Source organism: Stegodyphus dumicola, chromosome 11 (assembly GCF_044657685.1).
Source record: "Stegodyphus dumicola isolate Sdum_Otavi_A_Nest chromosome 11, ASM4465768v1".
Taxonomy (NCBI): domain Eukaryota; kingdom Metazoa; phylum Arthropoda; class Arachnida; order Araneae; family Eresidae; genus Stegodyphus; species Stegodyphus dumicola.
The window spans coordinates 21384164-21409647 of NC_140778.1; the positions used below are offsets into that span (position 1 = coordinate 21384164).

General features: G+C 34.2%; 1 protein-coding gene across 2 annotated transcripts in view; it reads right to left on the reverse strand.

The window, feature by feature from the left end:
* LOC118195459 (clavesin-2-like) overlaps window positions 1–25484 on the reverse strand; it is a 233562-nt gene that overhangs the window by 24403 nt on the left and 183675 nt on the right. For both annotated transcript variants that reach the window (XM_085826575.1, XM_085826576.1), the window contains 3 exons: window positions 21072–21180; window positions 6010–6137; window positions 519–715 (listed from right to left, as the gene is read on the reverse strand). In XM_085826575.1, coding sequence (XP_085682701.1) covers window positions 519–715; window positions 6010–6137; window positions 21072–21180 — 434 coding nt within the window. The remainder of the gene's footprint in view (window positions 1–518; window positions 716–6009; window positions 6138–21071; window positions 21181–25484) is intronic.

Here is a 25484-nt window from a genome sequence, read left to right on the forward strand (position 1 = left end):
TAAACATAATTTTTCGTGTTAATTAATAACTTAATCAACTTATGACTATAAATTATTTACTAAATTAATTAGATAATAAAACTTAATTAACTGACATTCATAATTAAGTTAACAATTTGTTAGCTTATTATTTAGCTTATGCTAATTATACTGATTAAATAACCAAAGAACCATCATTTGATTCTGCTAGAAACTACAGACTTTCAGTCAGCATCATGCAAGAGGTATTGGAAGCAAATTTAGGCAGCAATCAATTATTATACATACATCATCACTAGCTTTAACATGTTAGTGAAATAATACGTGTAACAAACTTGTAACTGTAAAAAATCACATCATTTGCCAGTGCATATTTGTTTAGATCACATTTTAATGTTGTCTTGGTTTTACGAAGCACATACAGTGACTTAAAAGAATTTACCGTTCGATTGATGAAAACTCAGTTGAATCTTAGTTTAAAATACTTGCTTCTACAGCGAATGAAATGTTATTTGAGTAACATGTGTAATCGCACTTACCTGCATGAGGGAGCACAACATCCACATGAGTCGAGGAGTGCAAGAGTTTGAGAAATGGGCAAACGAGTAATCCTTGAAGTCCCAGATGCCTACGAAACCATTCACCTGTGTTACTGGATTCTTCACGACCCACTGGCTTAGCACGTTTCCAGCGCCAACAAATTCCTTGAAGGTGTAGGTTTCAGTACACCACAGACCTAGAAACATTGGGTTTTAATTGTTCGCAATATTAAAACAACCATTTATTGTTACATACTATTAAAATAATCATATTGTTGGTCATATTGCATGTTGATAACAATTAACCCATAAGCAAGTGCGCTCATAGGAGTTACACGGACGCTCACACTGAATCTTAAAAATCCGATTCCTATTTTTTGAAAAAATATGTATATATAAATCTTCAAAAAAAGTGTTACATCTATGACAATAATAAGTCCACAATTTGTAATGTATTTGGTCATCTTTACATCTGTACCTGATTTTTATAGCACATCCTTAATATAACTGTATGCCTAATATGTACGATAATAGTGAAATGTGTTCCGCTTAGTCTCAGCAGTCCCCACTATGCACCTTCTTTTCATGTTCTGGTCTTCACTTCAATGTTCCTCGTTTCGTGGCCAATCCCCGGAGGACAAAGTACTAAGCTCTTTATTTATATTTATTCATGTATTTTTAAAATTCCATCGACGGGATCCAACAGGCTGAAAAGCACCTAACCCAGTGGGCCAGCTGTTCCGTCGATGGTGAAAAGAAAAAGAAAGTCTCTCTGCAAGCGAACAGATAGTGGTTCGGATCTTCTACCATCCCGCATGAGCAATGGTTGTTTTCGCGTCGTCTGAAACGATTCAGGTAAGTCATGAAGGGACCATGTCCTGTTAAGAACTCAGTGAAGTGAGACGAGTCACTTTCTAGAAGCCGGCAGACTTTTGGAAAAAGTCTGTGAACTCTTCTGTCGGTGGTCTCTGTCTCCAACACATGTTGCCAACGTTTAATTCTCTTTCGAGCTCAACTTTTAAGAACGAGCCCGGGAGAGGTACCTCAAGTGTGCGAACGTGGGGGTCAGTTGCTGCTCTTTTGGCTATTGTATCTGCAATTTCATTACCCAGTATTCCGGTGTGGGCAGGTACACATTGGAGTTCAGGCCTATAGTATTTTGGTGTTCTTAGTAAGAGTTTTTGTATGGCCCTGACGAGTGGATTTTTACTACATATGCCTTGTGCGGGTTCTGAGTTTAGCGATAATCCCTGCTAGACGGGACTTTTCTAAGAAACGAGATTCTGGTAGCACTGGCTTAAGCGGATGGATTTCTAGAATGAAAAGCTCCGCTGGAAGGGAAGTTACGGAAAGCTATCATTTCCGTAGCCTAGCTACGGAAACGATCGCTGGTTCCCGGGGGAGTGGTGTATACACCTGGGTACCTGGGCCGAAGTCCTTACCCCTATCGAACAATATTAAAAATTACTAATTATGTGAGCATTAACACAAAGAAAATTTATAAATTTAAAAAAAAAATTGAGTTATATCAAGAAATTTGAGTAACAAGTTTTATAATAAAATTTATCACAAATAACTTTAAGTTATATCATTAAATTATAATAAAAAGGTAATAAAGTTAAGCAAGATATTAACATTAACTTATTAATAACAAGTTAATATGCTATAAGAATTTAAAAGTATAGTAAAACAGAGTCGACCTAATGGGGAAAGAGGAAACGAGGTACCGGCTACGTGTGATGTTTTGAAACCCCGCCGAAAATGTTTCGACTGCAGCTCTGCCCCGGGTAGAGATCAACCAATCAGATGAAAGTTCTGCTTTTGAAGGATCACGTGATCCCAATCTGAGCGATAATCGATTACTGTTTAGAGTTCAAGTCTTTGTAGTAACTAAAAATGGTAACCTAGGTACGTGGGTTTCGTGTAAACGTGCGGGTTCTGAGAATTAGTCCCTATGAACATTTAGTCCCTCGCAGTGGAAACATATGTGATTAGGACTTCACTTCTCCACGGCAACACCAATAGTTACTTACTTACCACCAACTCAGTTGCTGTACCGCCTGTTATATGATTTTCCGCATTTGTACTCAATTGGTGGAGCATTTTTTGTCGCTAGGCCTAGCTCTGTGGAGTATGTATTAAAACTTGTAGTTACTTCGGAAGATGGGTATTTGTGACCCGCGGTTATTAAAGAGACCGTGTCAAGACTTACACCGTGCTGAACGGGGATTTTAGCAAGTTTTTATGCAGTGCGATTCTGAGTTTACAGAGAATGTTTGCTCTAGAAGTCATCGGTAACTTGGATATAAGAAGTTATTCAGGTGAATTTTATACCGAACAATACCAACTGGGTATATTAATGTACATCATATGTGCTGTTCACTTATTTACAGAATTCCTGTGTAACATTTGCTTGTCACATTCACGGTAGTCACTTGTATTATTCACTTACAATTCAGTTATGTATAGTCTGCTTGATAACTGAAGATGACGCTGAGAAATACAAATCAGTGTGTAGAGTTGAAAACGTATGTATGTGTTCATTGAAAAACAAGTACAGTTCATTTATACACAGAGCACCATTTCATATCTACTGGGCATTTTGTACCTGCCGCTGGTACAGAACACTTGAAGATGGGACTAGAAAATATTTAGTTCATTATACCACAGCTTAGCCACTAGTTCTATGCTGAGAGCTTTTTTTTTTTTGTTGTAATTTCTAGATTGCTTTTAGATTTCTAGATTAGATTTTTAGATTTTTTAAAAATTCCAGATTGCTTTTAGATTCCTAGATTAGATTTTTAGATTTTTTAAAAATTCTAGATTCCCTTTTAGATTTCTAGATTAGATTTTTAGAGTTTTTAAAAATTCTAGATTGCTTTTAGATTTTTAGATTTTTTAAAAATTCTAGATTGCTTTTAGATTCCTAGATTAGATTTTTTAAAAATTCTAAATTGCTTTTAGATTTCTAGATTAGATTTTTAGATTTTTTAAAAATTCTAGATTGCTTTTAGATTCCTAGATTATATTTTATAAAAATTCTAGAATGCTTTTAGGTTTCTAGATTATATTTTTAGATTTTTTTAAAATTCTAGATTGCTTTTAGATTCCTAGATTAGATTTTTAGATTTTAAAAAAATTCTAGATTGCTTTTAGATTTCTAGATTAGATTTTTAGAGTTTTTAAAAATTCTAGATTGCTTTTAGATTCCTAGATTAGATTTTTAGAGTTTTTAAAAATTCTAGATTGCTTTTAGATTCCTAGATTAGATTTTTAGAGTTTTTAAAAATTCTAGATTGCTTTTAGATTTCTAGATTAGATTTTTAGATTTTTTAAAAATTCTAGATTGCTTTTAGATTCCTAGATTAAATTTTTTAAAAATTCTAGAATGCTTTTAGGTTTCTAGATTATATTTTTAGATTTTTTTAAAATTCTAGATTGCTTTTAGATTCCTAGATTAGATTTTTAGATATTTTAAAAATTCTAGATTGCTTTTAGATTTCTAGATTAGATTTTTAGAGTTTTTAAAAATTCTAGATTGCTTTTAGATTTCTAGATTAGATATTTTAAAAATTCTAAATTGCTTTTAGATTTCTAGATTAGATTTTTAGATTTTTAAAAAATTCTAGATTGCTTTTAGATTCCTAGATTAAATTTTTTAAAAATTCTAGAATGCTTTTAAGTTTCTAGATTATATTTTTAGATTTTTTTAAAAATTCTAGATTGCTTTTAGATTCCTAGATTAGATTTTTATATTTTTTAAAAATTCTAGATTGCTTTTAGATTTCTAGATTAGATTTTTAGATTTTTTAAAAATTCTAGATTGCTTTTAGATTCCTAGATTAGATTTTTTTTAAATTCTAGAATGCTTTTAGGTTTCTAGATTAGATTTTTAGATTTTTTTAAAATTCTAGATTGCTTTCAGATTTCTAGATTAGATTTTTAGATTTTTTAAAAATTCTAGATTGCTTTTAGATTCTAAATAGCTTTTAAACTGTAGACTGCAAAATCAACACTATTTACTATGCAAAAGACTAGGAACAAATAGCATGTTTTGATGAGTTGTGTTTCCACCTGCATTTGACAGGTAGAAAATTTGTGTATGGCGCGCAAGCCCATGAAGTCATATACCCCGCTTGTCAACAAGAAAATTTGTGTATGGCGCGCAAGCCCATGAAGTCATACATCCCGCTTGTCAACAAGAAATTTTGTGTATGGCGCGTAAGCCCATGAAGTCATACATCCCGCTAGTCAACAAGAAAATTTGTGTGTGGCGTGCAAGCCACACACAAATTGTTGATTCTTTACATAAAATGTAAATCTAGTGTTCCAGTGGTCGTTTATATTGCCTCGTGGGATAATCAGTGACTGGTTTATGGCGTAGGCTGAAAACAATTATTGCACTGTTTAACTTAAAACTTTAACATAACCACATTTCTGTGAATGCAAGCCCATGAAGTCATACATCCCGCTAGTCAACAAGAAAATTTGTGTGTGGCGTGCAAGCCCATGAAGTCATACATCCCACTTGTCAACAAGAAATTTTGTGTATGGCGCGTAAGCCCATGAAGTCATACATCCCGCTAGTCAACAAGAAAATTGTGTAGCGTGCAAGCCCATTTAGTCATACATCCCGCTAGTCAACAAGAAAATTTGTGTGTGGCGTGCAAGCCCATGAAGTCATACATCCCGCTTGTCAACAAGGAAGTTTGCTGGCTGGTTCGGTGCCCAAAATGCGTTGTTTAGCTTGAAATTCCTGGACAGCTGGCGCATTTACAAACGTTTATGATTGGTAAACGATATGTGCGAAACCTTTCTGAAAAAGCACTTGCATTCCTGCTGATGGATGGGGGCCTGCTGGAACCGGAAAATGCATATCCACACAAGTGTCGTAACGCCACATTGTGGTTGCAGCAGCATATCAGTCTGGAGTTCCACCACTCTCACGCAAGTCTCCAGATCAAAACGTGACAGAATACGTTTGGGATACCACGCTATCGAATAGAGAATTCCAAGACATCCGAATTGTGGGATGTTCTGCAGGAATTATTTTGTGTATTGCCGGCAGCTATCGTATAGTCGCTTACTAAAATTCTTCCCGCTCGCTTTGTACGTGTTCTCCTGGCACCAAATTGTATTTATTAGTAGACTTCTTTGACTAAAACACTTTTTCCGTATTTTCCATGCTACCATCCATGCATATCCATTGCAAGAAAGGTTTTTTTTTTTTTTTTTTTTTTTCATTTCATTGATCTTTATGGGACATAATACTTATTTTTTAATGAGTGTTTTGTTGATTCTTTACATAAAATGCAAATCTGGTGTTCCAGGGGTCGTTTATATTGCCACGTGGGATAATCAGTGACTGGTTTATGGCATAGGCTGAAAACAATTAATGAGCTGTTTAATTTAAAAGTTTAATATAGCCACATTTTTGTGAAATGAAACGACGAAAATGTGCAAAAGTATGGTTAAAAAAACAAGAATTTACCAATTTTCATTACAAAGATAGCTCTTCCTTGTGCATCTCTATGGGCCAAGTAGTTAAAAATATTGCATCTTAAAATACTTTCCATGTCCTTTGGACGACGAAATAGCATTGGATTTTTGCCTCGATACCTAAAAAACAAAAATGCATTCATTAAATTTAAAAAAAAATAACTTAATAATGTCTTTTTCTTAAAATCAAAAAGTTCCAGGATTTCAAATTAAAATATTTATCTTTCAATCGTTGAATTGCGTTTATACTTTGACTTTTACCTTTCAGCAAGCGCGTATGAGCAAAATTTATGACAAATTCAGTTTTTAATGCACATTTTTCGCATATCGAAGCTGAGACGTCAGAAGGTCATTTCTGTTACTCCTTTCTACCCTTCCCCACATCATGGAATGTGCCAAAAGGAAGTCATTTGACTTTTTTTTAACTGGGTTTTGGTGCTACGTGGAAGCTTCTTCGTAAAGTTTACGACACGCGCGTGCTCGTGGGTGAAAATTAGGAAAATATTTTTTATAATTATATTTTTTCTTAATTATATTTTAAAATGTTGTGTTATTAATTGCTGTGTATTATTTTAATTTGAATACATTTGGCGCTGTAAATTTTACATCGGTTTTCACGGCCAAAAAATATGTGCAACCAGCTGATTTTGCTCGCATTTTAAGAACTATCTGATGAAGAAAAGGAAGACAAGGAAAACTTTGGATGGGAAAACAATAGCGATTATTTTCAAATAGCATGTTTTGATGATTTTATTTTAATAATTTAATTAATTTTATTTTAATTAATTAGCATTTCTATTTTTTAGAAATAAAAAAAAAAAAGATTAAAGTTAGCTTAAAATGCGTTTTTGTAACCAGTAAGAAGTAAATTTCCTTCCAGAAGTAAGTAATGCTAAACTATATTTCCTACCAAGGTGTTTTCCTTTTTTATTTGTCTATACTTACCTTTGATGAATATTAAAATTAGCTTCGATTTTAAAATATAATTATTAAATAATAAATTTAAAATTTTCTATGATCAAATACATTACTGCATTTCCATCTCACTAACATAACTTAAACATAATTTACTTATATTTGAATCTGATATCATTTGTATTTTGCAAAAATTAGGTATTATTGCAAAAATAAATATTCTTAAAAAATTTATTATCAATATTCACTCATTTCTGTCGTTTTTTGTGCCCAAAACGTTACCGTTTTGGGCATAACCGTAAATAAAACGTTACCGTAAATAGCAGACGCCGTAAAAAATACGACGTGCGCGTGCTCATGTAAAATTGCCAAGCGCGCGTTCTGGAAGGTTAAAATTTTTCAGGCGTTAAATGAATATGGTAAGCTATATGAGAAAGATAATTTGGGTTCGATACATTCAACTAAATGGAAATGTTCTGAGAGTTTCCAATCTAATCCTTTAGTCCAAGAATATTTTCCACAGTGCCGTGATAATGATTTATTAGCTCGTGAATAAGTTACATGAAAAAGAAGACGTGAAAAATATGCAATGCCCTCGCCGGAATTCGAACCATGGACCTCTTGAATACGCGCCGAGCGTGCTGACCACTACACCACGAAAGCATTCTAAGAAAGCAGGAGAAATACCTTATGCAGTAACTTATTCACATAATTAGCTGAAGTCTCCAGAGGTGTTCGGGTTTGCGCAGAGTGGAGAGGATTTATTTTTCTCCAAAACTGAGGTAGAGAGCGGTTTTCCTCTTATTTTGGTTCAAAGTGAATTGTGCAAAATTCGACAAAGCTCGAATAAAACTGTAGAACAATGTGGAACTAACCTGGAGCCATAAAACCATTTTAATAAAAACTAAACTCAGTGACATGACAGCCCTAATGAGCCAAGGCCTGCGGTGCCCGAAATCTGCTTTCTTGACCGTGGGCACCGGGGTGCGTAAGCATATGCCCTGAACAAGTGGTCAGCTTGTCGCAGGACCCACCGTGTTTAGTCTCCAAGCGAACTTAGTACTCATTTTATCGACCCAAGTGATGGAAATCAAGGCATGAAAGGCTGAGTCGACCTTGTCTAGCCCGGGAATCGAACCCCGGACGCTTAATGGCAAACCGCACATTGAGTTGATCAATGTTAACGAATTTCGCTTACCGCGCATGCTCAGTGGTGTACCGCTGGCGTGGGTGAAAATACTGGCGACTAAGCACAAGCAACCTTACACAAGTTACCTGCTCGTCATGTAGGTCTTATCGACTGTTTACAATTGCAACAGTCTATTTCATTTACTTACAGTAATTTATTTGACTTAGGTTCAGTAATTTAAACTAGATTTAATCCTTAATTTGTTAAAGTATATATGAATAGGAAGTATGATAAATACTCAATTGTTTTTATTCCTCAGAAGTATAATCAGCTAATATATCTTGTAATGTTTCCTGTCTTGTAATCCTTTTTAAAAGAGAATTTGGGTAGTTTACAATCGACGTTTACACTCCAAATAATGAAGCAGCTTACAACCTGACACGTTTTAAAACCTCGAACTGTTTACGTCCAGGATAACACAATATCAAACATATACCGTATTTATCTTCTTTTAAAATTGCGCCAAAGTCGTAACTGTGCCAAATTCTCTTTTGGGCATGCGCAGTAAGCAAATTCGTTTAACATTGATCAATTCAACGTGCGGTTTGCCATTATGCAACCCGGACCTGTGGTGTTGCTGCGCGATGCGCTAGCTACTTCGCCACAGGGCCTCTTAATAAAAACTAGTACTTGCTTTATCATAGGTTATGCTTTTAACCGTAAATGAGCTTTCGGAAAATCACCATCTACTTTAGCCGATTTATTCCCCGGTTACTAAATACTTGCTACAAACTGATAAAGAGCTCGCTTAAGCAACGCTTTAAAGGTTCAAAAAGTTTCTACACTGTTTTATAAGATATTTCCTCCTTCCTTCCAGCGTGTCTTTGTGGTGTAACGGTACCACACTCGGCGCGTGTTCTAGACATCCAGGTCTGAGTTCCGGCGACGGCGCAGCATATTTTTCATGTCTCCTACTTAAAAAAAAAAAAAAAAAACCTAATGACCGTGCAGTTCTAAACAGTAAACAAACACAGAGCAATCTAGTGATTTTAATAAGAGCTAGAAATAAAGGCAACAACGCTGACGCGAACCTAAGACGGATGAAGTGAGCGTAACTGTCGTGAATGTGGGCCCAAGTGAGGTGGCTTTTTTAAATATATGTGAATTACATACTCCCATACAAACACTTCTTCTTTACATATCTATAAATGATTTTAATGAAAACATTTACGGTTCAGCAGGACCATTTCGTGGTTCTAGTTAGTAATGAATAATAATTAAATGAATGTGCGTTTATCGCTTTTAATTTGGGCAGAGGCAACACATTCGTTGAGACTCTTAAATAAATTCGAAAGACAAATATATTGTGAGTGAACATATATATTCGAAACACAAATATATTGTGAGTGGACATATATATTCGTGAATAAGACAAATATATATTGTGAGTGGATATATATATTCGAAGGACAAATATATTGTGAGTGAACATATATATTCGAAAGACAAATATATTGTGAGTGAACATATATATTCGAAAGACAAATATATTGTGAGTGAACATATATATTCGAAAGACAACTATATTGTGAGTGAACATATATATTCGAAAGACAAATATATATTGTGAGTGAACATATATATTCGAAATACAACTATATTGTGAGTGAACATATATATTCGAAAGACAAATATATATTGTGAGTGAACATATATATTCGAAATACAAATATATTGTGAGTGAACATATATATTCGAAAGACAAATATATTGTGAGTGAACATATATATTCGAAAGACAAATATATTGTGAGTGAACATATATATTCGAAAGACAAATATATTGTGAGTGAACATATATATTCGAAAGACAAATATATTGTGAGTGAACATATATATTCGAAAGACAAATATATTGTGAGTGAACATATATATTCGAAATATAACTATATTGTGAGTGAACATATATATTCGAAAGACAAATATATTGTGAGTGAACATATATATTCGAAAGACAACTATATTGTGAGAAAACATATATATTCGAAAGACAAATATATTTTGTGAGTGAACATATATATTCGAAAGACAAATATATTGTGAGTGAACATATATATTCGAAAGACAAATATATATTGTGAGTGAACATATATATTCGAAAGACAAGTATATTGTGAGTGGACATATATATTCGAAAGACAAGTATATTGTGAATGGACATATATTGTGAATACTCTTCTTTCATATCGCTGAATGTTTTTATTAACTATGAAAAATATCTATCTTATGCTTTGAAGAATGGCAACACGACGCTTTACCGATACCGATGACACATTTTCTTTACCGTGTTGTATTGTATAGATGACCTTAAGAGTATAGTAACAACACTCAATAATACAATACAATAATTAACAAAGAAAAAACTTTCGCTGCACATAGTTTAAAGCTAACTTCCGTTACAATGGACAAAAAAAAATGCTGAAGTAGGTGCACCAACTGACTACAGAGGCTGTTCGCACATTTTTAGACGATTTTGGTACGTTTGCTGCAAAAGAAGTAATTGCAATTGTACTATGTTTTTAAAAGTCAATATTATCGTCTGTGGGTTGAAAGTTTTGTTTTTATTCGAAATGGTGAATTTAACAAACCAGTGGTTCGAAGGCTACATTTACGATCTTTCCGAAGAGAAATATGCATACTCTGCTATCCAAAACCGATGTGAGAGTCATGGTTTTGTGATATCTAAAGCGTCGATAGGTAATATCATCAACAAGAAAGGAAAAAAAAAACGTCAAATTGGAGCCTCAAGTGGGACAAAAATTCCAAACAAGTATCCAAGGAAAAAACGGACATCTTCGACTATTGCAAAGGTACGTTGTTTAATGTTAAAAGAAAATACCCCTAGTCAAAGGGCAGTTGCAAAATCATTAAAATGCTCGGTGTCCACTGTAAACAAAATGGTACACGTTGATTTAAATCTTAAGAAAGCGAAAAAATGCAATGTGCATCCAAAGCATATCGCTCAACGCAGGACACGCTGCAGAATTCTATATGAGAAACACTTATCCAAAGAAAAATGGAAAACAATTGTCACAGTAGATGAAGCATGGGTGTATTTAAATGATTGTAACAAAAAAAGAGCCGTTTATTATCATAAAAGGGGAGAAAAAAATTTAAGTACATGGTTCAAAGAATTGTAAGAAAGTTTTTCTAAGGGATTCGTGACTGTTGCTGGTTTTTCTTATAATGCCGAGTTAAAAATAAAGAGAGTGCAAAACAATGTCAAGATTAACTCCAAATACTATCAGGAACATATTTTATCGCCAATGTTTCTGAATGAAATACCATCGCTTTACTCACAGTGCCATCAATCTGTGAGACTCCATCAGGACAAAGCTAGCAGTCACACATCAAAATCCACTCTAAATTTCCTAAAAGAAATGGAACAAAAAACTGGTATCGAGGCCATACCCTTCACTGATATCCCTACTAAATCTCCCTATGTGTCACCACCTAATGGATTTTTGTGCTTTCGGACTTTTAAAAACTGCATGATCCAAAAGTTGTCCCAAAACCCTAACAGGACTCTGGAAAGCTGTTCGGGAGGAATGGGATAGAATACCTCTTCTGCCACTTCAAAAGGCATTATTATCCAGGAAATTGCGGTGTCGGAAAATAGTACAGAATAAGGGATGTCAAATAGAACATTTAAAACACAAGAATTTTATGTAATTTTAGTTTTGTGAATACAATTTACATCGTCTAAAAATGTGTGAACAGCCTCTGTATATTCACTACTCTACTAAGAATTTCAGATATAAACAAACAACAGCCTCATAAATCTTAGCGTCACTTTTAAATTGTTCATAATTCTACAACTATTGCATGCAGATTGACTAAAGGCATAAAATCCTTAATCGGAACATAAGAACAATATATTTCTATCACTTTTATAGCAAAAAATGCACAATTTCCCAACATTTAAAAATAAAACTCAGAGCTCACCGAGTCGGCTAAGAGGGTGGGTATGTGTATATTTTTGGTGCAGCCAATAAGAACAGAAAAGGGGATGCACAGCTATATGGCAGTCGTATATGCAAAATTTCAACGTTGTATGGCTAATCATTTTCGAGTTATGCTAGATATATACATACGTACGTACGCACACACATACAGGCATCACGAAAAAAGATCCCTTTTGAATCCATTTTAAATGCATTTTACAATCCGTTTTGGGAAAAAAAAAATTTCCTTTATTTTGACCACACGTACAAATGTCGAGCAAAACAAAAACTGCCTAAATGGATTTGAGAGCGGTTGCTTACGTTTCGGTGTTCGAATAGCGCCTAAATGGAAGAATAAGTTTCGATTTTAAATATCTTTAATAAATTCAACTACTTCTCCTGTTTATTCAAACTAAACTGTAAACATTTAATAATAAAATATTCCATACGTAAACGTCTAGTAATAATTTTATAACACAGTTAAGTTTTAAAATAACAATTAGAAGTAAGAACATTTACAGGTCAGCTACATTCTAGCAATCGAATTCCATCGACGACAAATCTAAAAACGTGTTGCCAACGCAAGGCAACGAAAAGGTGTAAGTTAATTCGAGAGGCATGGAAGTAGTCAGATAACGGATATTTTCTTTGAAATATGACACCCGAAATTTCTCGCGGTTACGATACTTTAGAGACATTAGGTATTTTGGAAGCAGAAGACGTGAAAAATATGCATCGCCCTCGCCGGAATTCGAAACACGGACCTCTTGAATACCCGCCGAGCGTGCTGACCACTACACCACGAAAGCATTCTAAGAAGGCAGGAGAAATACCTTAAGCAGTGACTTAAACATTTGACGGTAATATTAGCCGTGAACTATTGAATAAGCAATAGACACCTGCTATTGTTATTTTTAGACATTGCTTAAAAGGCATTGCCTTGAACAGATTGTAATTTTTAGACGTTGCTTTGAAAAGATAAAGATGCTCTTGATCTTTGCGGTAAGGCATCAAAACAGGTTCATTTTATCTTATTTTAAAGGTCACCTATTTATTTAATCTCTGGTCCGAAGAGACAATTGGATTCAATGGAAAAAGAGGGAAGAAAGGGAAAAAATAAGTGTCTGTACTGAGGGTGGGGAAAAAGTAGTAGTTACAAGAAAAGACTTATCTATTACACTAAACATTATGAAACATTACACTAAACATTACGAAATACTCACAAGAATTACATTGTTGCGAATTTTGTACTTAGATAATTTTAGTAGAACTATAAGTAAAATTGTTGTGTAAAATTGTTTTTAAATTGTTTTGTAAAATTTTTGTGACTGGACTCAAATGTTGCCAAATTTGGCGACCATTTGGGTCCGGTCCCTGTATCACCGTAATATGAATTAAAATTAAATAAATGTAATCGACCACTATGTTAGCTGTAACCGTAATTCCATCCTAGCACTGCTTTCCAGTATCGAGAAGCAGAAAGTACTAGAAATATCTCGCTTTCGGTTGAAAACTATTCAAGGCCGAAGAGAGAGCATCTGCTCTCGGCTGCTTAGTTATTGTTGTTGCCATTTGTTAGTTTCGCGTGAATTGAGATAAATCCAAGTTAGCTTTACCTTTAGTTGCGCTTTACATTGCGTTGTGTTTAACTTTCTTAGTAGTTTGAAGTGTTAATACTGATTATACTGTGTGATACTCTGAACACTTAATACGAATATTTCTGTGGAAAATTCTAGAGTTCTGAGATATTTCTTTTGACAAAAATAAATTTTATTAACCTTTTATTGGACTTGCGCATTCAGTCTGCTATGAGCCCGTACGCACGCAACAATATTGTTGCGTGCATTGTTGCGTGCGTAGGGGAACCTGTTGGAACGTAGGGGATATTATTGGGATATTATCCGTTGCGTGCGGGATATTATTGGGATGATACTGTTGCGCGCAACAATATCTATTACGAACCGATGATAGCCTGATATTTTTTTTTAACCAAAAGAAGCAATTAACAGTTCTGGAACTTTCCACTAAAATACTCACACAGCTCTTCTCAGAACCACAGAGCACAATCAGTAGTTACATTTCAAACTACTAAGAACATTAAACACAACGCAATGCAAAGTGCGCGGTCGAGCGGTAAAGTCGCTGAACACTGGTAGTTCGGTCTGAGGTTCGAATCCCGCGAACGGGCTGGCTGCATGGGCGTTTTCGTGGTTTTCTCCATATGTAACGTGTATACGAGCCAGTTTCTCTTAGAAAGTCCTCCACGAAGGCATCCCTCCCCTTAGGCAGATAGCCCTCGAAGTTTTGCCATAATTACACACATCTCAATATTCCGAATTCGGCTCTGAGATAACTGAGATTCGATGCTCTCTCCGGTCTTATATTGTTCTCCCCCCCCCCGACCTCCGAGAAATCTCTAGTAACTAATAATGAAACAACTGAGACAAAAGGTATAATTTTATTTTAAACAACTAATAATGAAATAACTGAGACGAAAGGTATAATTTTATTTTAAATCTCTAGTAACTAATCATGAAATAACTGAGACGAAAGGTATAATTTTATTTTAAACCTCTAGTAACTAATAATGAAATAACTGAGACCAAAGGTATAATTTTATTTTAAATCTCTAGTAACTAATAATGAAATAACTGAGACGAAAGGTATAATTTTATTTTAAACAACTAGTAACTAATAATGAAATAACTGAGACGAAAGATGTAATTTTATTTTAAATCTCTAGTAACTAATCATGAAATAACTGAGATGAAAGGTATAATTTTATTTTAAACCTCTAGTAACTAATAATGAAATAACTGAGACGAAAGGTATAATTTTATTTTAAACCTCTAGTAACTAATAATGAAATAACTGAGACCAAAGGTATAATTTTATTTTAAATCTCTAGTAACTAATAATGAAGTAACTGAGACAAAATGTATAATTTTAATTTAAAATTTTCATTTACAGTCATTGTCATTGTCATTATTCCAGTGTCCTGATTCGATAAACTTTTAACACGATGCAGTAAGCACGCTTAGAGTTGCCACAGAAGATGTTGGGGAACTATGCTTCGCAACAACAAAATAACGCCTTCTTTTATTATTGCGAATTAAATCATGTTTAACCCGTTCTGGAATTTATTCGATGAAACGAGTGTTTAAGATTTATTTCGCAATTTTTAATATAGATATTTTGAGTTTTTATGTATTTTTGCCTTTTCGGGAAGTGAGAATTAAATTAATTGAATGAGAAATACTCAATCGTCTGTGAAAAATTGTTTATTTTCTGTTTTGTTTGCTTAATTTCTTTTATACATCGTTTTAGATTTATTATAAGTATTTGAATAGAACATGTGCCCCATGATTAGATAGTTATTCAAATGATATAAATTTATATGCATGAGTTATAAAATGAACGAAATGTAACGCTGTTAAGTTAACCTGCGCCAGAGTGCCGTTATTGTAAGCAAATATAGTGAATTTTAAAGAGCGCATTTTTTCTATTGTGGTTTATGCTTTATCGTCGAAGTAGATTTAATTTAATCTAATAAGTTTAAATGAAATGCAAGAAAAAATGCGTATAATTTAATATTCCATGCAAGGAAGTCATGTGGTGTACACATTTTTTTTTTTTTTAAACGGAGTTAAAAATAACTATCAGTAATTTAAAATGCCTAATACTTGCGCGAAAGCTGCTAAGTAATACATCAATAATTTATTATTAGGAAAGGTAATTTATTTATCATCTCCAAGGAAAAAGCTACCTAAAATACTTATTAAAGTTTTTCTAATCATTCATAGCTTTAATTAAATTTCTTTTCCTTGGAGATGATATACCTTTTCTAATAACATACATATAAGAAACCGATTTGGCAGCTTATAAGGTATTTCTCCCACTTCCCTAGCGTGCCTTCGTGGTGTAACGGTAGCACGCTGGGCCGGTACTCCAGAGGTCCGTGGTTCGATTCCCGGCGAAGGCGGTTGCATATTTTTCATCTTTTCTGTTTCCAATTAACCTAATGACTCTACAAGCTATTAAATGAAAAATCGATAATGTTCTCTGTTTCATCGATAAAGAATTCGAGAAAACTGTGTAGGGATTATTTTAATTTTCTAATAGTTATTCGTAATTTTGAAACTCTTTGAAATTCAGTCACTTCGGCAGAAGAACTCAGAAGTCCACAGTAAAGCGTGTTCTGCCTTCGGGCCACATCGTTGCTTTAAGCCTATCTTACTGTCTGTGCACAAAAAGAGCAGCTACCGCCATAGTGTCTGGTGGGTGGCAGTCGTTATAGCAACAGGGCTAGTATATTTCAAACAGGGGAGAAACAAGTGTTGCTAATTCATCTTTAAATGCGCCAAGATGGCAAACTGAAAAGTAAATCTTCAAGACACCCCTACGGAAAATGGGTGAAATCTCGTTTCCACGGCAACAGACAGCTGCAGCCTAACTGGCGAGAGTTTTTCTTATGATAAAAAGACTGTACTACGTTCGGCCATAGTCTTAGGTACCTGGTAAGCTGCTTTCAGATGACGGTATAAAGGGCATAAGTGGTTTAAGTGGAGCTGCTTTGCCGGCAACCAGCCTGTGCTACGTCACAAAACCTGGTTTAACCCTCTCACTGCGTACTTTATTTTATCAAAATAGGTTCAAAATTTGCGTATTTTTTAATTACATATTTCAAATCTACATATATTTTAGAGTTAAAATATACAAACCTTTTTAAAAGAGTTTTTTTTTTTTTTCAATATAGAATTAGATCATAGAAAAAGGTCGTCAGAATACTGAAATTGAAGAATAATGATATAAAAGGAAAATTTTGAAAATTAATATTGGTTAAATTCTGATTTATTTTATAAAATACAAAGGTAAAACAGATGTACGATATATTACATATATTAATTTTTTCAATCAATCAATCAAAACATATATATCAATTTTGCACCACTGTCGAACGTTTTCAATAGAAACTGAATTTTCAGATTCATCACTGACTGCAGCGGAATCCGAGAAATTCTCATCAGTTTCGCTATAACTATGTTCAATATACGAGTACTTAATCAGCGTCAGACTTACTATCCGTGTGGGAAATATCGTCAGGAAGATAGGTTATATCACTCGCGAAACGCTTCCTGCCAGACATCTTTGAGATCTGAAAAGAGCGCGCAAAATGCTACATTACGTGTTCTTGTATATTTAGCAGAAATGTGGACTACTAACGCCATCTGTTAGACCACATCTAAATAAACAATTAAACATCACAGAAAAGCCAAAAGGAAACCTTGAACAGGGAAAGAGCGGGTTGCACAGTTAAATAGACGGCAAAAATTCATCCCCGTGGAAATCGCGGGTTGCTCAGCGAGAGGGTTAAGGCTCTTGGCATAAAGTTCGAAGTTTTCAACTTTATGCCAACTTCGGATAAGCGTCGATCAATCAGAGCGAACGCGCGAAACTTAAATGGGAAAATAGAGCGGGAAAGCTGTAGACACAATCCAATAATGCGCAAATTTAGCTTCTCTAAGTGGGTGCGCTCTGATCGCTAATAATTTTGCTGTTGAAAAATGGAAAATGTCATTTTCTGACCAACAGTATAGGGGAACAGCGGATTTATATGCTTCTTTTTTTCTAACAAATACCTCATGTCCGCTAGGAAGTAGAAGGTTCTGTGTTTGAACGTTCGAAACTAGGACTGAACATTTTCCAATATTATGCTAGTTCTTGTTGCCTTGACCCCTCTAATATTTAATAATATTACTTATTTAATTCTTTGAAATAACGTCGTAAATAAGTTAGCCCTGTGTCACAGGTGTGAACGGAACTCTCGCATTTTATTCCTTGTGACTATCCCTCTGTGACATTTGCGTCGCCGTCTGAACGCAGCCTTAGTGTTCCCCTGTCAGGTTTAATAGCCGGCCATCTCGGTTAGTTATTTTTGTACAGCTTCGGCTAAAATTTAGTTATTTAGAATTTGTTTAGTTTTCTTATTATTTAAATTAAAACCCAAGTGGAGGCTTTCCTGTAAGCCCGAAAGGGAGCGTCTGTAGTATTTCTTTGAAGAAATGAAAGGGTATTTTAACCCTTCTTTGGACTTACATTTTAAAGTTGTAAGAAAAACCAGCGAATAGTCGCTAGACACTTTATAAGGTATTTCTCCCACTTTCCTAGATTGCCTTCGTGGTGTAGTGGTTCTGCACGCTGCACCGATATTCCAGAGGCCCGTGGTTCGATTCCCGGTGAAGGCGATTGCTCATTTTTCATCTCTCCAGCTTCCAAAAAAATCCTAATATCACTACAGTGGCACCCGAACTAAATTGAGTCTCCTAAAATCTCCAGTCGCCCTTTAAAAAGGGGAGTATATAAGGTATTTCTCCCACTTTCCTAGCGTGCTTTCGTGGTGTAGTGGTTCTGCTCGCTGGGCCGGTATTCCAGAGGTCCGTGGTTCGATTCCCGGAGAAGGCGGTTGCTCATTTTTCATCTCTCCAGCTTCCAAAAAAATCCTAATATCTCTACAACTTCACTAAGGTTCTAGTAACCAACGACATGTAAATTAACTAGAACTTTATAAATGTATTGTCTGATGGCATACGTTTTGCTGCAATTCGGAAAATCCCTAATTATCTTTGTAAGTGTATTGCCTGATGGCATATGTTTTGCTGCAAAGTCATCGGAAAATCCCTAATTATCTTATTACAGCCGACTATACTGCTAAAAATTTCACTACGATTACCTGCTCTGCAATCATCTAAACATTTTAAATCGTAAATTTCTATTGTTCTATTTAAATGCAGATTGTATCGTAGGCAAAACACATTCAGGTTATAGATACCGCAATTTTCTTAACTTCTTCCTCAAGCATTTTCAAAAGCGAGTTTCTAAGGAAAGCGATGTCAAAATTTTCTTCAAAACATATGGTTAAATAATTAAAGCAACAAAATTCAGAGAGAGGTTTGTTAGCAGACATTGCTGACGGAAGTCAAAAATATCTAACTGATTTCATTCTTCGACTGGGGTCTTAGATTACATGGAACTACAAGATTGTTTGGCAAAACGATCTCTGTTGAGTGAGGTTTACGATTATTTTCCTTAGATTTATTTAAATCGTTATTTAACGTTCAAACTAACTGCGTTTGCTTATTGGTTTCGTGTGTGTTTCACTTTAATTTGGGTTATTTTAATAATGTTTAGCATATGTCATATTTAATAATTATTTTAATTAAACATGCTAACACACTCTAATTCAGTATCTAAACTAAGTTTTTTCACTTAGTTTGTTAACATATGCAGGCATTTTTATTTTTGTTACTTAAAAGAATTAAATAATATTATTAAATATTAGAGGGATCAAGGCCACAAGAACCAGCATAATATTGGAAAATGTTCAGGCCTAGTTTCGAACGTTCAAACATAGAACCTTCTTCTTCCTGGTGGACATGAGGCATTTGTTAGGAAAAAAAAAAGAAACATATAAATCCTCTGTTGCCCTACACTGTTAGTCAGAAAATCACATTTTCCATTTTTCAACAGCAAAATTATTCAAAAAGCATTAACTTTTGGCGAATTACATTTTCTGCAGACTTTTCATATTCATGAAAATGTTCCGGTTCTAGTTAATGATTCCAGTTCCAATCCACCTTTATCCTCAGCTTTTAAGGAAATTATTTCTCAGTTGTTTTAATTTTTCATCAATAGATAGCGAGGGTAGTTTGATTTCCTTTCTTTCCCTGTTATCATCAGAGCACAGACTTAGTTTTCCTCACTTGCACTTTTGCACATGAAGAAGACGTTTTTGCCTTTACACCTTCGAACTAGTTTTGCAATTATTATTGCAACTACATTATTTTTTAAAAATAATGCATTGAGACAACATTTGAAGGCAACATGTAAAAAGTAACATGGTCAAAAAAGTGAGATTTGAGACTCACTACTAGTTGACATAGTTCAGGCACTTCTGGCTGTTATAGTTCACTCACTAAACTCACTTCTACTTCATAGAGCACACTCACTAGACTCACTTCTAATTGATATACGAGGGCATTTCGAAAAGTAAAGATACAATGGCTCGCATTCCTTAAAAAACATTTATTTAGAAAACGTCAGTTACATTTTATTAACTGGATTATTTATTATTTTTCAGTATAATCACCCCCGTTATCCAAACATTTGTAAAGTCGGTGCACAAGCTTTTGTATCCCACAGTCATAGAAGTTTGCCGCCTGTTGGAACCCAGCGCGCACGCAAATTCCTGTACCCTAACTTGACAGTCACAACTTCATAAAGAGTTATCATTGACACTTCCGGTATGATCTGATGCAATTCTTTCATTTCGAGATGTCCATTCGCACGAATTGCTTCCTCTGTTCTCCGAAGAAGGGCATCAGAGATCACAGATGGCCGACCTGTTCTTTGTTCGTCATGAACATCGATCGGTTCTACCTTCAGAGAAATGACGACACTATTTCGTTACATTTTATCCATTCATAATGTTCCCTCAACAGAAACAATTTCTTTGTGAATATCCGCTGGTCGCTGACCTTTTGCACGAAGGAAACGTATGACGGAGTGCAAATCGCATTTGGCGGGATTCTGAATCGGCGCAGCCATTTTAAACGACGACCTACTCCAACCAGAATCAACGTTGAAATGCCGAACGACCGCGAGGAGAAAGCTAACGGTTCAAGGTTGACACCTATGTTGCCAACTTTCTCACCAAAACTTTCCTTTTCCTCTGGCGTAAGGTGTATATTTACTTTTCGAAAGCAGTTTACCACCTCCGATACTAACTATTACATCAATAAGAATGGCAGAATCTACTGCACTAAAATCATCATATTTAAGCTAAACGCTTTGGAGGAAATAGTAAGAAAGTAAAATGTTCAATACAATTCCCGTGTTATGAAAGTTTACATCATGAAACAAAACATTACTCTGATTTAAAGCTTTCATTTGGCTTCCCAGACTATAAGTTCTTCTCGCGTAAAAATTCAAAACAACAAACATATATCACCTATAGTAATCCTTGACCAAATTGGCGGCTCTTTCATCGTTGAACTTCCGAGCACGCAAAAATCGAAGAAGAAACTCGTCGTCTGTCCGAGTAAGCAGATCTTTTTCTCCTGAAAAACAAAATACTTTAATTACTGGCACACATTTCATAAATCAAAGCGTAATTTAAAGTTCATAATTTTACTCATATCACATTGCAACTTTTATTAAAGATTATACGCATGCAAGGATTAGTATGAATAATAAGTTAATTAAGAACAGCTTTAATAGCATGCGACATGCGACGGAGGACGTGGGCACCACCCCTCTACCAATACGGCTAATCGGTATAGCGCTACGCTCCCCTTTATCTGTTGCCTAGATACATGATACATAAGAACATACGGTGGCTACAGATAGACTGTGCAGAAGATACATATATATTCAGATGCCTAAATACATCTTACGTAGAAACATGGGATGTATGAGATCTATAAGGGGACTTTCATAAGAACTTATCTAAGGTGACACACATTGGGTGACGTACAGTATACTCTTTTTATATTTGCAGAGCAAACTTACATCTCTTGATTGGCTCAGCTACTAAACTCCCTACCATAAATAGTTGGTCAGTTAAAATTAAAACTTGAATTACATACTTTTAGGATATTCTTTGATTTTTTTTCTAGATTTATATTATTTAAATATTTTAATATTAAAGTTTACAAAATTTTTAACAAAACAAAGATAGCAGCTTGGCACTCAACTTTACTAACATAAGCGCCATCTATATAATTTGCCGAACACACTTACATCATTTAGGAAATACTTTTACAGACCCCAACGCTATATGGTAGGTAAGTTAGAATTAAAACTTACTTGCTTTAAAGTTTTTTTTAAGTATTTTTATGTAGTATTTAAGCATTTTCTAGATATGTAATTATATTTATTTGTTTTTTTTTATAAATTATGAATTAGTTCTTTTTAGTTTCTTATTGGTTTATATAAATTATGTCTAGTTCCTTTTTAGTTTCTTATTGGTTTATATAAATTATGTCTATTTCCTTTTTAGTTTCTTTTTGATTGATATGCATATTCGTGTCGGGGAGGTTTCTGTAGACAAGGGTTTCTAAAATGCATTGGTTTCTAAATTAATTTTTCTGAAAAATTTAATTTAATTTTTTTTTAATTTAATTTAATACTAGACTTTACATTGCTTAATTCTCAAAATACTTCATTATTATTATTTTCCTTTTAGACCCTTATTTTAATTGCTAATTTCTCAAGGTACCACATTATTGGTATTTCTTTTTGGACATTCTTCACTATGTACTTACTTTTGGTTTTGACTTTTACCCTTGCCTGCATGAATGACGAAACACGAATTGAATGATTGTAGAGTTAGGTTTGGAGGCAACTACCCTTGATAAGTCTGTCTCCTGCCTGCTCAACAGTCATTCACTTATGCATTTTTTTTAAAATTTAGATTAATTTTAATTTGCTAAATTGGTGAATTTATTTTCATGGTTTGGTTTTGCACTTGATTTACTTATGCTATCTGAATTTAAATGATATTGTAGATTAGTTCGAAAATTAAATCTTTTATATGTTTGCACATTTTTTAATTATTTTAACTTTAAATTTGTTTTTTACGTATATACATGTTTGTTAATTAAACCTGTATTTAAATTCAATTTATTCTTTTGAAACAAATACATATGAATATAAGATATATAGGAGTAGAATCAGTTACATATTACAGGATGCTGCGAGATAAATAATACAAGATGCTGTGGATACAGATATATGCAGATACATAATACGAGGTGCAAAGTGATATAAGTGGCAGAATACATGGTAGAAGGTGCCAAATAAGATGCATGATACAGGGTTATGCGAGATATATGTTACAATATGCAGAAAATGCAAATGGCAGATGCCAGGATGCATGATACGTAGAACATAAGGTGCGGTAGATACATAAGATGACAAATATAAGGACATGCATAAGGTGACATACACATACTTAAGAAAAGAAGGTTCAAAATAGGTTACATATTAAAGGATGATACGAGATATATGATAATTATTAAAAAATGATACGAGATATATGATAATTATTAAAAAATGATACGAGATATATGATAATTATTAAAAAATGATACGAGATATATGATAATTATTAAAGGATGATACGAGATATATGATAATTATTGCAGGAAGATACGAGAAATATGATATATATTACACAATGATACAAGATATTTCTGCAGCTTTACCATACTCCCTTTCCTTTCTTTTAATTCATTTTTATCATCCGAAAATTGGGAGAAGAAAATTAGCCGAGAAATTTAATTCCTGAAGAACGCGGTTACAGTGACAACGTAACAAATAAAAAGTAGTGATGGATAAACTACAGGTATCTATAACACTATTATTTCTTTAAGAGAAACCTACACCCCAATACATAGCAATATTAACATTACAGTATCTGATGGGTGTTCAGCAGATATCTGACTTATAATAGAAGCGGACGTCTCCGTAGATTAGTTTGTGAAGCCCCAGGGGTACCTCACGTGAATAAATCTTGACCACAGTTCGCAAAAGGGACAGCAGAGGAACGAAATAGAAGGACTGACAAAAGATCTGGATTTTGACAGCAGCAGAGAAAGTTGCAATGAGCTAGAACGCAAATAATAGAAGTAAGGTGAAATCACATGTTCGGCAAGTTTCTGAAGTGTAAGAACACTTTCCACTCCGAGGCAGAATAATAAGGAATCTATACAAAATACGTTTTAAATAATAAAAGTAAGGGGAAATAAAGTAGGATTAAATGCTACTAAAGAAGTGCAAATAGAAACTGAATGCTAAATAAAAATAAAAATAATAAACCGCTCGTAGCTATCACAATGGCATTTCTTTAAAAGAAATCTGTATTTCAAAGAGAATAGAGAGTAATAATAACATTATAATATCTGTCGGATACTGAGCCGATATTCGACGGTAATTGAGACCTTCAGCGCCATGGAATGAGTCTCAATGGAACGGTCGACTCGCCGGAATGTGTCTTTACCAACAGAGACATCGGAGGAATGAAATTAAGGAGATAAAAAAAGACCCGGATTTCGGAAGATCGAACATATCAGCAGTAGAAGACCTACAAATCACCTAAAATGAGCATCTAATATCAGCAGATATCTCCTACAAAGAGCTGGAACATAAATATTAGAAGTAAGGGGAAATCACTTTACTTCTAATATTCTCCACCTTATACACTGGAATGAGGCTTGACGGCAGCTCCAAAGAGGGACATCAGAGGAACGAAGGAATTGGGAACAAACGGGTTTTGTAAATAAACTGTAGATATTTTGTGCATTCAGCTCAATTATAAAATATTGCTTTGGGTATATGCCAACAATGGAAGAAAACTGTGTTAAAACATTGAGGGAATAAAGTACTTTCCTCAAAATCTTTAACAGGAGCAGTCAGAAACGTAATAACGATAAAGTAAATAACCGGTGCGCAGTGTCGAGTTTGTGGTATTCTCTGATGCTATTCAAGCAAGAAAAAAAAAAAAATCGTTGTGTACATGAGGAGAACAACACCAAAAAGAGGAAAATAATTTCGCGAAAATTAAAAGTGTTATATTTTTTAAACCTTCATTTAAAGACTAAAAATTGTATTTAAAATTGCGCTTTTTTCGATATGTTGATAATCTTCTCAAACTTAAGGTAAATTTCTTTTGGGAGCGTTTTCAAAAAAAGTCGCGAAATTCGCCAACTGGCGCCCGATAAGAATTTTTTACCTTTTTATCTATAAAAATTCGCCAGACTGCAAGTTGGTTGCATTTGGCGATGGAACCTGTTGGCGAGAATTTTCCCCTGTGTGATATGCATATTCACAAAGCCTACACACCATTTCTCTAAGGTCTGCTCTCATTGGATGAAACATCTGCTTGGCGGTCATATTTGGAATGGCGAGTTATCGCCCTGTAGGCGTGGTAATTAACGCCAAACAAACGGAAACGGTGTTTATTTCATTCGATATTTTTTTAGTTTATGAACGAAAGCTTGGAGGAATAGTGTGGAATATATTTTATAAAACTTACTGACCTTACTATTAGTTTATTTGTGTTTGAATTTAAACTTTTAAAAGTACGGAATTGTCTTACAAGAAAAAGGTGTTTACCTGGAGATAGTATATGCATATTTTCGTCATTTCTGTTAGAAAGAGTCTGCTGTGTAAATTTCCATAGCGCATTAATTTATACAAATATAGGAATATTAAAAAATAAACCAAATGAAAACATTCAGTAAACATTTAAGGGCGTCGGATACCTATTCTTTTTTACCTAAATTATGAAAAGTAAGTATAACTAAAATTATATTTTGTTCCATTATGCGCTATTTCTATTGAAACGCTTTTCGGGATCTTG